This window comes from Rhineura floridana, chromosome 2 (genome assembly GCF_030035675.1).
Source record: "Rhineura floridana isolate rRhiFlo1 chromosome 2, rRhiFlo1.hap2, whole genome shotgun sequence".
Classification (NCBI taxonomy): Eukaryota; Metazoa; Chordata; class Lepidosauria; order Squamata; family Rhineuridae; genus Rhineura; species Rhineura floridana.
Window position 1 is genome coordinate 194,002,777 of NC_084481.1, and position 17,516 is coordinate 194,020,292.

At 41.8% G+C, this 17,516-nt stretch overlaps 1 protein-coding gene across 4 annotated transcripts in view; it reads right to left on the bottom strand.

The window, feature by feature from the left end:
* Positions 1 to 17,516, bottom strand: part of TMED8 (transmembrane p24 trafficking protein family member 8) — a 58,955-nt gene that overhangs the window by 29,326 nt on the left and 12,113 nt on the right. For 3 of the 4 annotated variants that reach the window (XM_061611864.1, XM_061611863.1, XM_061611862.1), the window contains exon 2: positions 3,263 to 3,341. The exons of the other annotated variant lie outside the window; for it this stretch is intronic. In XM_061611864.1, coding sequence (XP_061467848.1) covers positions 3,263 to 3,341 — 79 coding nt within the window. The remainder of the gene's footprint in view (positions 1 to 3,262; positions 3,342 to 17,516) is intronic. 4 annotated transcript variants of the gene reach the window in all.

Here is a 17,516-nt window from a genome sequence, read left to right on the forward strand (position 1 = left end):
TGCGCATCAGGACAATCAGATGCTGTGGCACCCCCACTTCTTTTAAAGCATTCCATATTTTTTCATGATCTACACAGTCAAAGGCTTTGCTGTAATCTATAAAGCACAGGGTGATTTTCTTCTGATATTCCTTGGTCCGTTCCATTATCCAACGTACGTTTGCGATATGATCTCTGGTGCCTCTTCCCTTTCTAAATCCAGCTTGGAAGTCTGGCATTTCTCGCTCCATCTATGGTAAGAGCCTTTGTTGTAGAATCTTGAGCATTACTTTAGTTGCATGGGATATTAAGGCAATAGTTCAATAATTACTGCATTCTCTGGGATCCCCTTTCTTTGGAAGTGGGATATATATTGAACGCTTCCAGTGTGTGGGCCATTGTTTAGTTTTCCATATGTCTTGACAAATTTTAGTTAAAATTTGGACAGATTCAGTCTCAGTAGCTTGTTGCAACTCTATTCGTATGCCATCTGTTCCTGGTGATTTGTTTCTTTTAAGTATTTTAAGAGCAGCTTTCACCTCACATTTTAAAATTTCTGGTACTTCATCATACAGTTCCTCCATGAATGAATCTGTCATCCTTGCATCTCTTTTATATAATTCTTCAGTGTATTGCTTCCATCTTCCTGTTATTTCATCTCGGACGGTCAGTGTGTTCCCCTGTTGATTATTCAATATCCCTACTCTTGGTGTAAATTTCCCTTTCATTTCTCTATTCTTTTGGAATTGGACTTTTGGCTGTTCTACCCTTTTTGTTGTCCTCTTCTATTTCTATAGAATAGTTATTGTAATAGTACTCTTTGTCCCTACATACTAGTCATTATATTGTTGCATTTAGGGTTCTAACCATGTTTCTATCTCCTTTTGCTTAGGCTTTCCTTCTCTCTTTAATCATTTCAAGAGTTTCTTCAGTCATCCATTAAGGTCTTTCTCTCTTTTTAACGGGAGGTATTCGCTTTTTACATTCTTCCCTGATCAGGTCTCTGACTTCAGTCCATAGTTCTTCTGGTTCTCTGTCAACTAAGTTGAAAGCCTCAAACCGGTTCCTTATTTGATCTTTATATTCTTCTGGGATGTTATTTAAATTGTATTTTGGCATTATGATTGATTTGTTCTTCTTTAGCTTTACTCTAATTTTCGATATTACCAGTTCATGACCTGTACCGCAGTCTACTCCTGGTATTGTTTTTGCAGAAAGTATGGAACTTCTCCATCTTCTGCTACCAATTATATAATCAATTTGATTCCTATATTGACCATTTGGTGATGTCCACGTGAACAGTCATCTTTTCGGTTGCTCAAAAAATGTGCAAGAAACAAATTATTGTAAGCCCCATTTCCCCACAATTCCTAGTTCTTCTGTTCCCTGCTTTTGCATTCCAGTCCCCCATGATTATCAGCACATCTTGTTTTAGCGTGTGATCAATTTCTTCCTGTACTTCTGCAGTTCCTCCTCTTCTGTGTTTGCCATTGGAGCATAGACTTGGATTATGGTTATGTTAATAGGTTTCCCATTTAATCTCATTGATATCACTTGCTCAGACCTTGCATTATAGCTCCTAATTACTTTTGCTATATACTTCTCACTATTAAAGCAACCCTGTTTCTGTAATTTTTAATTTCTTGCATAAAATACTTTGTAGTCGTCCTACTGAAAATGTCTCATACCCGTCCATTTTAATTCACTCACGCCAAGTATTGTAATGTTGATACGTTCCATTTCTTGCTTGACTATTTTGAACTTTCCCTGGTTCATGCCTCTCACATATTATGTTCCTATTGCGTGCGTTGTACAACTCCGGACTCTTGCATCTGTGCACATCAGTCTCTAGGCTTCCTTTCAGCTTTGAACTAACTGCGTCATTAGTCACAGCGCTACTTATCCTTGTCCTTTCTTCTAACCAGTTTAGCTGCCACCTAAATCAGTGGTAGCCAACCTTTTGGGTGCAGGACACATTTGGAAATTTTAAAAACTGTTGTGGGCACCACAAGATACCAATTTCACAGAACAGCTAGTGATGGTCAGACGCCCCTCCCCCAAAATAGGCAGAACACTTACACCCCTCCCAAACAAATAAAACACAATAAAAGTAGGCAACATACCCTTCAAAAAACAGGCAAAACATCCCCCAAACAAAATAGGCAAACAAACAAAAAAGCAGGCAAAACACTCAGGGACATTCTGGGGAAACATAGATGAGAGTGTACAGATGGGTGCACCTCATTTTCCAGTCTAGTACCACACACTGGGTGAGGGGCAGATCCAAAATAACCCATTCCAAAAACATCGCATTGCAAGAGGCCTTGGCAGGCACAAACAATACTATGTCCCCATGGGTAATATATTAATTCAACAGTATTCAGGAGCCCAGGTAGTCACCATGCAGAAAATATCTTCACAGGTGACCCAGTGCTCCCTTACTTCTACTGTCTTACTTGCTTCTTATATTGTGTCTGTTTTAAACCAGGAAATATTAAAAAGGTCATTGACCCCACCCATATCCTAGACTGTGCCTAGGAAGCTATTAGTAACCAATGGTGAAATCAAAGCTGAAAAATCAACCAGAGAGACTTATATCAGGACAATCACAGACATTTAATATTCAGACAAGTGAAGGGAACAAAAATGGTGGTCTTGCAAAAAATTATCTAAAGTTCATGCTATCACAGAGATTTAAATGCTTACTTGGCACCAACCAGATGCTGTACTGTATTCTTGGATGTAGACATAATTACAGAGGCAGCAGGGATTTTTATATCATCTTGATACAGATCTTACATGCCAAGATTACCTCAGTTTGCTTTTAAAAATAATGTGCTTCCACAAGAAGAACAAAGTTTGACCGATTTAATTGCAGTCTCTCTTTTTCAGTCTGGTGCACTATACAGCCTTACGATTATAAACATCAATAGATCAATGCCTGAACAGAAACCCATTAATAAAGGATCAGTATGCCATTTATGGATATTCTATACCATGGGGATTTTAAATTCGAGTTGTTCTGATCACAATCAGTTCTGATAAATGTTTGCTTTTGATAAATGCTTGCTTTTGAATCCAGACAAACTGTCTTCCTCCATTTTACAGGCGTAGTAGAATCCAACAAAACTCCAGAATAAAGCAACTGACAGATGTTCAATTTTCTACTTTATCTTCAGAAGCAAACGCTGATTGCCTGATCCATCACCAGAAATTCTCTTTCATTCTTTGCTCATGAGCAAGAGCTAATGTAAGCCTTCATCAACACATTATTTATTTCCTACCTGCACTGCAAGGCATCATTTTCTGAAGTGACAGGTGCCTGGAATGTAGATTCCGATCTTTGAGCTGAATCTTCATTCTCTAGAAGCGAGTAAATAGAAATAGTCTTTGGTCTTTCAGCTGTTATAGAACTCTAGCTATCATCCAGTGTTAGGCACACAAAGTATGACTGTTTTTCATCCTATATGCCATTTTGGGGGGGGGGGTTGCCTCAGCAGAATGCAAAGATCTTAATATATCTTCAGCTGCTTCTGGTAAAAAGTATGAGAAAAGCCAATACATTTTCTGTATAAAACATATGAATAGAGCAGGCTTCTCTTTCAAAACAGTATGCTTAGCTTTAGGATAACAAGTTCTAAACAAAAGCTAAAGCACATTTTAAAAGGCTCATAAAGTCCTAGACAAGCATCTGAAAGCAGCCTACAGTAGTTCCAAAACTACTGTGGTGAGGTTAAATAATGGGCTGGAACCAGGCTTTCCTGAAACATAATTCTGCTAAACTGGATGCTCCCATGAGTGGAAGAGGGGGAGACCATTTTTGGCTGTTTCTCCTCTACCCTGAAGCCCCTTGTTCTCCCTGAAAAAGTTGCTTCAGGGTTGGGGGACCCTCTGAAACACTGTGAGTTGTGGTTCTGCGGGTTGCAGGGGAAAGGGCTGCATACCCCATCTACCTCAGGCCACATCAGAACCATAACAAAATGTATGCCCTACTTCCTTACAGTTGGTTTACGTTACTTGCAGAACACAATGAGCTACACTGGCAGTATCCAGATTTTATAGCCTCTGAGCTGCAGAAAACAGATGTGGCAGCTTGACCGACAAGCCCTGGATTTAAGGTGTCTTCCTAAATGAAAAATAAGAGCTTATGATCAATGACATTTTACAAAGAGCTGTGGGCCTTTAGATGAACTCTTAATCAGTGATACTTTCCACAGGGAGTTATGGAACTAGATATAATATCTATTTTTATAGAATTGTGCAAAATTTTGTGACAATGGCCTTGTTTGGATAATGAGATATTGGCTTAATAAACCAAGAATATGCCTTTTGCCTGCACATGCAGCTCTGCATTACTCCCTTTGCACAAGCCGTCATTAAACCAGGAAGCCTCTGCTTAAATATAGTTTTCCACTTTATCTAAACCAGGAAACCACTGTTACCAGCTTCAGAACAAGCCAGGATATTAAAGCATATCATGGCTTGTTCCAAAGCTGATTAGGAGCCGCCCTGGGCTCCTACTGGGAGAAAGGGCAGGATATATATATAAATAAATAAGTAAATGAAATAAGTAAATAAGTGAATATTAACACATCATTGGCTGGCAGCAGTAGCTGGGAGGGACCAGCCACACATAAATTCAGAGCACCCTAGCGAGACAGCCTGCTCCACGAGCTAAGAGAGAGCCCCCAGCTGACGCAGTGACAAGGCCCCAGCTGACAAAGCGTCAAGCCAAGTTAAGCAGCAGAGCAAGGAGGCCAGGGCCCCCCACTCTGCCCGTCTGTTCCCTGACCTCAACTAAACCGCAGTTTCCAGCCCATTAACTTAAACTTTAAACAAAACTATGCAGGTAAGAAGCCAGCAGGGGTGGGGGTGGGGCTTTCCAGTGTTTTGCACTGCCTGCAGCATGTATGCAGCATGAACAAAGGACAAGTACGAGTAGCTAATGACGCAGCTGGGTCAAAGCCGAAAGGAAGCCAGGAGGCTGATGCGCACAGATGTGAAAGGAGAGTCCGGAGTTGTACAAAGCACACAATAGGAACATGGAATGTGAGAAGCATGAACCAGGGAAAGTTAGAAATTGTCAAGCAAGAAATGGAACATATCAACATTACAATACTTGGCGTGAGTGAATTAAAATGGACGGGAATGGGACATTTTCAATCAGGCAACTACAAAATATTTTATGCAGGAAATGAGAAATCAAGAAGAAACGGGGTTGCTTTAATAGTGAGAAGTGATATAGCAAAAGCAATTAGGAGGTACAACGCATGGTCTGAGAGAGTGATATCAATGAGATTAAACGGGAAACCTATTAACATAACCATCATCCAAGTCTACGCTCCAACATCAAACGCAGAAGAAGAAGAATTGGAGAGATTTTACGCAGAAGTACAGGAGGAAATTGATCACACACCAAAACAAGATATGATGATAATCATGGGGGACTGGAATGCAAAAGTAGGGAACAGAGAAGAACTAGGAATTGTGGGGAAATGGGGCTTAGGTGACAGAAATGAAGCAGGAGACTTATTGAATTCTGTGAAGCCAATGATTTGTTTCTTGCCAACACATTTTTTGAGCAACCAAAAAGACGACTGTACACGTGAACATCACCAAATGGTCAATATAGGAATCAAATTGATTATATAATTGGAAACAGAAGATGGAGAAGTTCCATACTTTCTGCAAAAACAAGACCAGGAGCAGACTGCGGTACAGATCATGAACTGGTCATATTGAAAATCAGAGTAAAGCTAAAGAATGAATGAATTGTTTATTTTGGTCATAGACCAGCAGAAACAGCACAAAACAATTTGCATATAATTTATGTTTACAGAATAAAAACTGAATCATCAGTAAGTTAAAAAGGAGTTTTAAAATCTTTAACTAAAACCTTCCGGCGAGCAACAGCGGCTGCGCAAAATTTCGCTACCAGTTCTGTAACCTCATGACATTTGTCCTCAAGTAAACTGTGAGTGTGTAGTGTGTCTAAGGCTCTCGGCGTTTTGGTCAAACAAGGGGCAATAAAGAGATCACGAAGATCAGAATACAGCGGGCACTGGAGTAAAACATGTTCAATAGTTTCCACTGCATCATTCTCACAGAGGCACACCCGATCAAGATAAGGGATTTTCTTATACCTTCCTTCCAGAAGTGCTGAAGGAAGTACGTTGAAACGTGCCAGTGTGAATGATCTCCTATACTTAATAATGCTCAGTTTAGTTAAATAATCCGCAGGCACTAAAGATCTCACACTAAGCCAGTAGGATGAGTATGCAGCCACACAGCTCAGATTATTTTGTAACTCGATGTCATAAAGACGTTGGCGTATGGCTTCCTTGGCCTTGTAATAGCCCAGGCCTATCACCGCCGGCTGTGATAGGCCTATCAAATGCAATTTTTTAATTACAGCGATTTGCCAGCGTGATTGGAAAGTGTTGATCAAAATTAGTGGGGCAAGCCCTAGGGGAGCAAATAACAATTTCAGCCACAGATTAAATCTATGGATCCATGCACACATTTCTACCAGAAGTGTCCCTAGCTCCAGGAGTAGCATCACGTTAGGGACACACTTAGGAACACCGAGAATACTTCTGGAGAATTTGGATTGAATACTCTCAAATACAGAATAATTACCCTGTATACAAAGCTGGGCGCCGTACAGCAATTGGAGAAGAACCTTAGCATTAAATACCTGTAGGGCTGAGGGAATGTACTGCCCACCTTTAGAAAAGAAAAAGGTAAGTACTGCATTCGCACTTCTAATTGCATTCTCAGCCGCGTAGTTCATGTGCGGAGGCCATGATCCAGAAGAATGGAACAATATTCCTAAATATCTAAAGGCCGGGACCTGTTCGATTTGGTGTCCGTTTAACTGCCAACGATAGTTGGACCTTCTATGGGTAAAGACCAAGATTTTAAATTTATCGTGGTTAACTTCAAGTTTTTCCTCCTTACAATAAGCAGATAACGCTCCCAGAAGATGCCGAAGACCCACAGGAGTTAAAGATAGAAGAACAGCGTCATCGGCATAAAGTAGGGCAGATAAAGATCTATTGGCCAATTTAGGGGGGTGAGAATTTACAGTTGCTATGGAGGCAGTTAAAGTTAATATAAAAATTAAAAAGAGTGGGGGCAAGTACGCATCTCTGTTTGACTCCGTTGATAGTTGAGACCAACACAGTCAGATGGCCATCGCGATTGCATCTCACCTTCAGATAGGTGTTTTCATATAAAGTGCGGATAAGAATTAAATATGTTTGTCAATACTGGACTCCCTTAATTTTCTCCATAGCCTATCCCTGGGGATCAGGTCGAAGGCTGCCTTGAAATCTATAAATGCAGCATAGAGGGATCCCCTGGGTCTTGAAGAATACTTGTCCACCAAGTGTTGTAGCACCAAACACTGATCTATTGTGGAACGTCCGGTTCTAAAGCCGGCTTGTTCGTCCACTAAAGTGTTTTTGGCCTCCATCCAATGTTAATTTCTACAGAAGATGAGATGCATACAGTTTGCTAATGATGCTCAGCAGACTGATCGGGCGATAATTTGCCAGGTCAGTTCTGTTCCCTTTTTTAAAAATAGGGATTATAATTGCTAGTCTCCAGTCCTCCGGTATGTACCCTGTTTGATCGATAGAAGTAAATAGGGCAGCTAAGATTGGCACCCACCACTCTATATTACCCTTTAAAAGTTCCGGGGGGATATTATCAGCCCCGGGTGCCTTGCCCAGTTTGAGGTTGTTAAGAGTGGTGGTTTCAGAGATTGACACTGGGGGCCAAATTGGGAGAGTATTAATATCCTCCCAATCTGAAAACGGAGTGCAGTGTCCCTTCATGAAGACAGATCTAAAGTGGGCTTCCCACGCACAAGGAGAGATGTAGAAATCCAAACTCGTTCGGCATCCTCTAGACACCAGTCTCTAAAATGTAGACGTGTCTTTTGTTCTGGCAGCATTTATTAAGTTTTGCCACGCTTCTCTTTGCACCAATTTCTTTTTTTGCTTTATTGTGGCCTTAGAACTTTTTTTTAGCTCTAAATAATCTGCAGGGATAAAATTTAGATCTAGACTTCTGTAATATTTGTATTTATCCAGAAGGGAATTCTTTAAATTAATACAATCCTGGTCAAACCAGGATTTGGAACCATATGAGGAGGAGAGTGGCCTTTTTTGTCTTTCAGCAGTTAGTTGAGTATTGAAAGAGTTTATCATCTCCTGAAAGAGATCTACAACTGACTCAGGCACTTTGGTGGATAATAAAGACTCGCGTAAAGTGAGGGAGCCAGTAGAATACAAGAAATTTGTTAAATTAGTCGCTAACTTAGGGGACCATTTAACACGCAAATATCTTTGTTCCACATCTAGATGTAACATAGGCTCACAAGTCACGTGGAGTGACTGATATCCCAAATTGAGGGAAAGTAATAAGGGCAGATGGTCACTATCCCCTCTCTCCCCCACACAACAATTGAGTACACCTATTAGGAGGCTATGTGAGACAACAAAATAATCGATCGTAGACGCCCCCAAGGGCTTGATACAGGTGAATTCTCCACACAAGTCACCTACCACTCTCCCGTTCAGTATCACCAGATCTAATCTGTTAATCAGCTGGGTAAAACAAAGTTCAGCATAATTGCATCTGGCATCCTTGAATGTCTGACTGGGAGGGCATGATCCGTCTCCAATTCCACATGGGGGGGGCATGTGAAAGTAAGAATGTAAAGCTGCATCGTTAGGGCCTATTCTTGCATTAAAATCCCCAGCCAAGATGACATGTGCCTCAGTGTGTTCACTCATCAATTTAGTAATAAACTCCTCCAATTTCCTCCAAGTATCTTTGACTAGAAGTTACTGATGCAATGGAGGAAGATAAATGTTGATCAGCAATAGATGAGATAAGGGGAATTTGAGCAACAAGGCCACCACAAGGTTTCCCAGCTCTCCTAACTTTGTGATACCCGCACCAAGTTTGGTCGACACCAGTATGGCTAAGCCCCCCTTGGGGCGACTCCCTCTCTCACTGGGCATAGCCCTGAGTGAATAGACAACAAAATCACTCAGAGCTAATTCCTCTAGGAGCCAAGTTTCCTGAACTAAGATAATGTCTTGTGTGGTGAGGAAAGCAAAATAGGAAGGGTCAAAGCTCTTATTCGCCCATCCAGCAACGTTCCATGTCAGTAGAGATAGTTGCTCATGTGGCTGAAGGGATCTCTGTCAGGGGGAAAGATACCTGGGGGTATTAGGATTAATATTTTTGTTTCTCAGTTCGGATTTGGCCTCCCAGCACTCTACAACCTCGATGTCCTTTTCAAGGAGCTCAATCTCCTCCAGGGATGTACTCCACCTGCTGACATTTGAGTATGGGCAATTGAAGGTCGTGCATGGATGATCATTTTTGGGAGTTGTTATTTCCGGTGTGCCCATTTCCCTCGGGTCCAGCCTTTGCATCTCTAACCATGTGGGGGTCACTTTAATCCTCAGGGAACTATTGCTGGTATATGGACATTTTGAGGGGCTCTTAGTATCTCTGCATACAGAGTTATTAATTATCAGGTTCACATCTACTAGAACCTGGAGTTTCCTCGTCCCAGGCTCATTGCCTGGGGCATCCTTCAGAACACTGGAGCCGATATAATAGGGTGTTTCACCACAGCTTTAAGATTTCCAATTTTGGGTCCACTTTCAGCAGAGGAGAGTGTTATCAAACGGGATTTTAGGGCTTCCAACCTTGCTAAAATTTCCCTTTGGGATGCTACAGGCAGCTCGCCAAATGAATCAAGAAATTTAAGTTCCTCCATATCAATGGAGGAGCCTACCTCATCACCAGAGAATCGAGTTTTGTCTACAACCTCAATATCCTCAGTCACCAAGTGGGCTTCTACAGTGTGTTCTGGAGATGGTTGAAGGAGATATTTACTACAGTCCACCTTTGTTGTCCCCATAGGGTTAGACACTTTCTTCACATCAGTGTTACGTAAGGGATTGTAGGGGGGCATAATCAGCGGCATAGGAGAAGCCACGTTTTCGAATACCCGCGAGACGAAGATGTTACGACTGTAGAAGGTATCTTTACAAGCGTAGCAAGCCCTGGCCAAGCTCTAATCGCTTTAGCGTTGATTCCGTTATAATAAAGGTATTTGGCACAAACTATGTCAGCAGATGAAAACATGCCTGATAATATTTGCTTTAAGACACTTATGAGATGAGATTTTCATTCATCTTGGGTCAAAAAGCCCTTAGGTTTATGGAAATTGCATAGAGCCAATTTTGTCCGGTCCAGGGTTAAATTCCATTTGTTTTTTATATGGAGCTTTTCCTTCTCACTATTGTTGATATTAGGCTCCTCGTCCTGTAGAGTTTTTTCCAGCCTGATGCCTAAAGGAAAAGAGACTGATGGCGAGTTGGAGTCAGGAGCCTTGGGAGTGTGCGACAAGTCCCTTTCCTTAGAGCAACTCGTATTGCTGTGGTGAAAAAGGTCCTGTTGCAAAGTACTCTGCTTAGGCTCAGGGTCTAGGTGTCGGAACAATTTTCGAAATTCCATTTTTCTATATTTTGGTAGCTGTATATTTTTGATATTTTTGCTTTTTTTTGCAACTTGGATCTCTTTTTTTTTGAAAGTTTAAGTCTCTTTTCATTGTTGTCCTGGTGTTGAGATTACTGGCTTTATCCGCCATTATATGGCGTGTCAGCTCCTCTCTGAGGTGTGCCTGATTCAGCATCAATAAAAATTCTGTGATGGAGGTTAAAAGGTTATTGCTTTTATCAAGAAAATATTTTATTAACCCAATTTCTTTTGAGATTCGAGAGAGCCATCCTTCGATTGACAGACCCTCAGTAGCTGAAGGAGATGAAAGCACCAATGTATTTTGCTTAGTTGCAAAAAGAGGCCATTGCAGCAAGTTTTCGGGGGTTGTTTCAATGTTCCTGCTGGCTGAGTTGTTTTGAATTGAAAAACAAGGTGACGGAGCTTGTAGTTTCACCTCCGCCTCCGCCAATGCAAGTTCATGAGCAAGATTAATATTATCCTCTTTATCCTCGCAATCTACCAAATTATTCTTGGTGTCTATAGACCAGTCTAAACTGGCATGGTCCTCCTCCTTACTCAACACCCTCTTCGTCTCTGCAAAGAATTGAGTAATTTTCATTTTTGTATCATACTTATTTGAGGGGGTATCTGGAAAGAGGAATACCCAGGGACTGGTATTCCAATCTCGTTAGCACCATATCTGCAATTGCTCCAACGATAAATTTTCTTGTAAATGTTTGTTAAGAAGCCAGAAGCCCTTGGATTTCTTGGTGCCTGTATCTTTAAGCCCCCGAGTAACTCCAGTAATGGCTAACGCTGGGCTCAGTCAATTCCCGCACCTGGCGTGGTAGTCTCAAAGGGCCATTAATCATAAAGTTCACTGAGGCATATGTATCCACATATTTATACGCTCCAAGGGTTTCAAGGTTAGTTTGTCTGTGATTTCCACAATCTACACAAAAAGTTAAGGCTTGAGGAAGGAGCACAGCAGAATGCAGCCTGTCAAGGAGCTATTTCTTTCTCGGAGCTTAGTTGTTTTATCTTTGTTGTCTTGGCTGAGCAAGAATCTCAGCTAGATAACAAGCAGCCAGGGTTTGTGGGGGGGAGTAACAATAGTTGTTAATATGGTGAGAGGCCTTTTGAAGTATTTTAAAAACATTCACCCCTCAGCTCACATGTATGCTTATCTCCCCTCATAGGGCAAAATAGGCCTCCACATTAAGTTAACTTTCTGGTCTTAGTTTGTTATCCTAGAGTAATATTTAAAAGAGTGAGCTATAAAATACTCAACAGAATGCAGGAGCTTGACCAACAAGCGGCCGGCCTCATTATTCTCTCCGCCGAAAGCTAAAGAACAACAATAAAGCACTCATAATTGAAATGAATTGAATTGAAACTTTATTTTTACCCTGCCCTTTTTCCAAACTGGAACTCAGGGCGGCTTACAAATAAAACTACATGTAGTTAAAAACATAGAAAAACATACAATTAAAATACAATTAAACTATGCACAACCTTAAAACTGTAAAAGGCACATAAAAATCTAAAAGCAATTTAAAATAATACAGATAATATAAAACAATAAAACAAGCCTTGTAAAGCCCAATCCCAAAAGCCTGTCGGAATAAAAAAGTCTTTACTTGCAGACGGAAGGATGGCAAGGAGGGCGCCATTCGTGCCTCCCTAGGAAGGGAGTTCCAGAACCTAGGAGCAGCCACCGAGAAGGCCCTATCTTGCGTCCTGACCAATCGCACTTGCGAGGGTGTTGGGACTGAGAGAAGGGCCTCTCCTGAAGATCTCAGAGCCCGGGCAGGCTCGTATAGGGAGATACGGTCTGACAGATAGCCTGGACCTGGGCCGTATACGGCTTTAAAGGTCAAAACCAGCACTTTGAATTGTGACCGGAAACAAACTGGCAGCCAGTGGAGCTGTTGTAAAAAGGGAGTTGTATGGTCCCTGTAACCAGCCCCTGTTAATACTCTGGCTGCAGCTCTTTGTACCAGTTTAAGTTTCCGAACAGTCTTCAAAGGCAGCCCCACGTCGAGTGCATTACAGTAGTCTAAACGGGATGTAACTAAGGCATGCATCACCATAGTCAAATCAGGCATTTCCAGGAATGCCAAAATACAATTTAAATAACATCCCAGAAGCATATAAAGATCAAATAAGGAACAGGTTTGAGGCTTTAAACTTAGTCGACAGAGAACAGAAGAACTATGGAATGAAGTCAGAGACCTGATCAGGGAAGAATGCAAAAAGACAATAAATACCTCTAGTTAAAAAGAGAGAAAGACCCCAATGGATGACTGAAGAAACTCTTAAAATGGTTAAAGAGAGAAGGAAAGCAAAACCAAAAGGAAATAGAAACATGGTCCGAACCCTAAATGCAACTATACAACGACTAGTACGTGGGGACAAAGAACACTATTACAATAGTTATTGTATAGAAATAGAAAAGGACAACAAAATGGGAAGAACAAGAGCCCTATTCCAAAAGATTAGAGAAATTAAAGGGAAATTTAAACCAAGAGTAGGGATGTTGAATAATCAACAGAGGAACACACTGACTGACAGAGATGAAATAAAAGGAAGATGGAAGCAATACAATGAAGAACTCTATAAAACAGATGCCAGGATGACTGATTCATTCATGGAGGAACCGTATGATGAAGAACCAGAAATTTTAGAATGTGAGGTGAAAGCTGTCCTTAAAATACTTGGAAGAAACAAATCACCAGGAATAGATGGCATACCAATAGAGTTGCTACAAGCTACTGAGACTGAATCTGTCCAAATTTTGACAAATATTTGTCAAGAAATATGGAAAACTAAACAATTGCCCACAGACTGGAAGCGTTCCATACACATCCCAATTCCAAAGAAAGGGGATCCCAGGGAATGCAATAATTATCGAACTATTGCCTTAATATCCCATGCAAGTAAAGTAATGCTCAAGGTTCCACAACAAAGGCTCTTACAATATATGGAGCGAGAAATGCCAGACTTCCAAGCCGGATTTAGAAAGGGAAGAGGCACCAGAGATCATATCGTAAACATACGTTGGATAATGGAATGGAGCAAGGAATTTCAGAAGAAAATCACCCTCTGCTTTATAGATTACAGCAAAGCCTTTGACTGTGTAGATCATGAAAAACTATGGAATGCTTTAAAAGAAATGGGGGTGCCACAGCATCTAATTGTCCTGATGCGCAACCTATACTCTGGACAAGAGGCTACTGTAAGGACAGAATATGGAGAAACCGATTGGTTCCCCATCGGAAAGGGTATGAGACAGCGTTGTATTTTATCACCCTATTTGTTTAATCTATACGCAGAACATATCATACGGAAAGCGGGATTGGACCAAGATGGAGGTGTGAAAATTGGAGGGAGAAACATCAATAATTTAAGATATGCAGACAATACCATACTACTAGCAGAAACCAGTTATGATTTTAAAATAATGCTGATGAAAGTTCAAGGGGAAAGCACAAAAGCAGGACTACAGCTGAACGTCAAGAAGACTAAAGTAACAGAAGATTTATGTAACTTTACAGTTGACAATGAGGACATTGAACTTGTCAAGGATTATCAATACCTCGGCACAGTCATTAACCAAAATGAAGACAATAGTCAAGAAATCAGAAGAAGGCTAGGACTGGGGAGGGCAGCTGTGAGAGAACTAGAAAAGGTCCTCAAATGCAAAGATGTATCACTGAACACCAAAGTCAGGATCATTCAGACCGTGGTTTTCCCGACCTCTATATATGGATGTGAAAGTTGGACAGTGAAAAAGGCGGGTAAGAGAAAAATCAACTCATTTGAAATGTGGTGCTGGAGGAGAGCTTTGCGCATACAATGGACTGCGAAAAAGATAAATAAATGGGTGTTAGAACAAATTAGACCAGAACTGTCACTAGAAGCTAAAATGATGAAACTGAGGTTATCATTCTTTGGACACATCATGAGAAGACATGATTCACTAGAAAAGACAATAATGCTGGAAAAAACAGCAGGGAGTAGAAAAAGAGGAAGGCCAAACAAGAGATGGATTGATTCCCTAAAGGAAGCCACAGACCTGAAGTTACAACACCTGAGCAGGGTGGTTCATGACAGATGCTCTTGGAGATCGCTGATTCATAGGGTCGCCATAAGTTGTAATCTACTTGAAGGCACATAACAACAACAACAAGCAGCATGTACGACTATCTGCCTGTTGGACAGAAGTCGTAGGTGTGCTCTCGGTGCAATGAGCTCCTGGCTCTCTGGGAATGACTCCATTTCCTTGAGGCCAAGGTGGTGGACCTGGAAAAGCTGAGAGAGGCAGAGAGGTGATGAGGCGTTCAGGGACATTATAGCTGTGTCCCACTCCAAGGATGATAGCTCTCCTGCTATCATGGAGAACGGGGAAGGACAGCATCCAGCCGAGAAACAGGAAAACGATCCCTTAGAAGGGACCCATTCCTTGGGGGATGAGCAGCTATCCTCTCGTGCTGTGGATACATCCTTGTAGTGGGTGATTCGATCATTAGGACATAGACAGTGGGGTGTGTGATGGGTGTGTAGACCGCAAGGTGATTTGCCTGCCTGGTGTGAAGGCTGCAGATATCGCCCATCGTTTAGATAGTTTGGTAGACAGTGCTGGGGAGGAGTCAGTGGTCGTGGTGCAAGTTGGCACCAATGACATGGGGAAATGCAGCCGTGAGGTCCTGGAAACAAAATTTAGGCTGCTAAGTAGGATGCTGAAAGCCAGGACCTCCAAGGTGGCTTTCTCTGAAATGCTACCAGTTCCACGCGCAGGACCAGCCAGACAGGCACAGCTTTGAAGTTTCAATGTGTGGATGAGACAATGGTGTCGGGAGGAGAGGTTTGGATTTGTTAGGCACTGGGGAACATTTTGGGACAAGCTGGGCCTCTACAAAAGGGACAGGCTCCACTTGAACCAGAATGGAACCAGACTGCTGGCACTTAAAATTAAAAAGGTAGCAGGGCAGCTTTTAAACTGACTGAGGGGGGAAACCCGACAGGAGCTGAGGAAGGTCCAGTTCGGAATAAACCTCCCCCCTGGGATAAAGACCAAAGAAATGATGAAATCTTAAAAGGGGTAGGCCTAGAAGTAGGCATTGTGAGAGCAGGGGCACAGGATATAAATTCAGAAGGGCAAAATTACCATAGGCCAAACCAAAAGTACCAAAGACACTTGAAGAGAGACACTGCTTACAAGTGCCTGTACGCTAATGCTAGAAGCCTCCAAACCAAGATGGGAGAACTGGAGTGCTTGGTCTTAGGGGAGAGCATTGATATAGCGAGCATAACGGAGACCTGGTGGAATGGAGAAAACCAGTGGGATACGGTTATCCCTGGATATAAACTATATCGGAAGGACAGGGAAGGACGTATTGGTGGCGGAGTCGCTCTATACGTGAAAGAAGGCATTGAATCCAGCAAGCTCGAAACCCCAAAAGAGGCAGACTCCTCCACAGAATCGTTGTTGGTGGTGATACCATGCCCCAGGAGGGACTTAATACTGGGAACGATCTATCGTCCCCCTGATCAAAATGCTCAGGGAGACCTGGAGATGAGATATGAAATTGAGGAAGCATCCAAACTAGGAAATGTGGTAGTAATGGGTGACTTCAACTACCCAGACATACTGGCCGCATATGTGTTCCAGTCATGACAAAGAAGCAAAATGTCTAGATATTCTAAATGACTATGCCCTAGACCAGTTGGTCATGGAACCGACCAGAGGGATGAGAACCCTGGACTTAATCCTCAGTGGGGACCTGGACCTGGTGCGAAATGTAAGTGTTGTTGAACCGATTGGAGCAGTGACCATAGTGCTATTAAATTAAACATACATGTAACTGGCCAATTGCCAAGAAAATCCAACACGGTCACATTTGACTTCAAAAGAGGAAACTTCACAAAAATGAGGGGATTGGTAAAAAGAAAGCTGAAAAACAAAGTCCAGAGGGTCACATCACTCGAAAATGCTTGGAAGTTGTTTAAAAACACTATATTAGAAGCTCAACTGGAGTAATCAGAAAAGGTACCGCCAGGGCCAAGAAGATGCCAGCATGGTTAACGAGCAAAGTCAAGGAAGCTCTTAGAGGCAAAAAGGCTTCCTTCAGAAAATGGAAGTCTTGTCAGAATGAAGAAAATAAAAAAGAACACAAACTCTGGCAAAAGAAATGCAAGAAGACAATAAGGGATGCTAAAAAAGAATTTGAGGAGCACATTGCTAAGAACATAAAAACCAACCACAAAAAATTCTATAAATACATTCAAAGTGGGAGACCATCTAGGGAGGCGATTGGACCCTTGGATGATAAGGGAGTCAAAGGTGTACTAAAGAACGATAAGGAGGTTGCAGAGAAGCTAAATGAATTTTTTGCATCTGTCTTCACAATGGAAGATATAGGGCAGATCCCTGAACCTGAACTAACATTTGCAGGAAGGGATTCTGAGGAACTGAGACAAATAGTGGTAACGAGAGAGGAAGTTCTAGGCTTAATAGACAACATAAAAACTGACAAATCACCGGGCCCAGATGGCATCCACCCGAGAGTTCTCAACTCAAATGTGAAATTGCTGATCTGCTAACTAAAATATGTAACTTGTCCCTCTGGTCCTCCTCCGTGCCTGAGGACTGGAAAGTGGCAAATGTAACGCCAATCTTCAAAAAGGGATCCAGGGGGGATCCTGGAAATTACAGGCCACTTAGCTTAACTTCTGTCCCTGGAAAAGTGGTAGAAAGTATTATTAAAGCTAGAAGAACTAAGCACATAGAAATAAAAGCCTTGCTGAAGTAGAGCCAGCATGGCTTCTGCAAGGGAAAGTCCTGTCTCAGTAACCTATTAGAATTCTTTGAGAGTGTCAACAAGCATATAAATAGAGGTGATCCAGTGGACATAGTGTACTTAGACTTTCAAAAAGCTTTTGACAAGGTACCTCAGCAAAGACTTCTGAGGAAGCTTAGAAGTCATGGAATAAGAGGAGAGG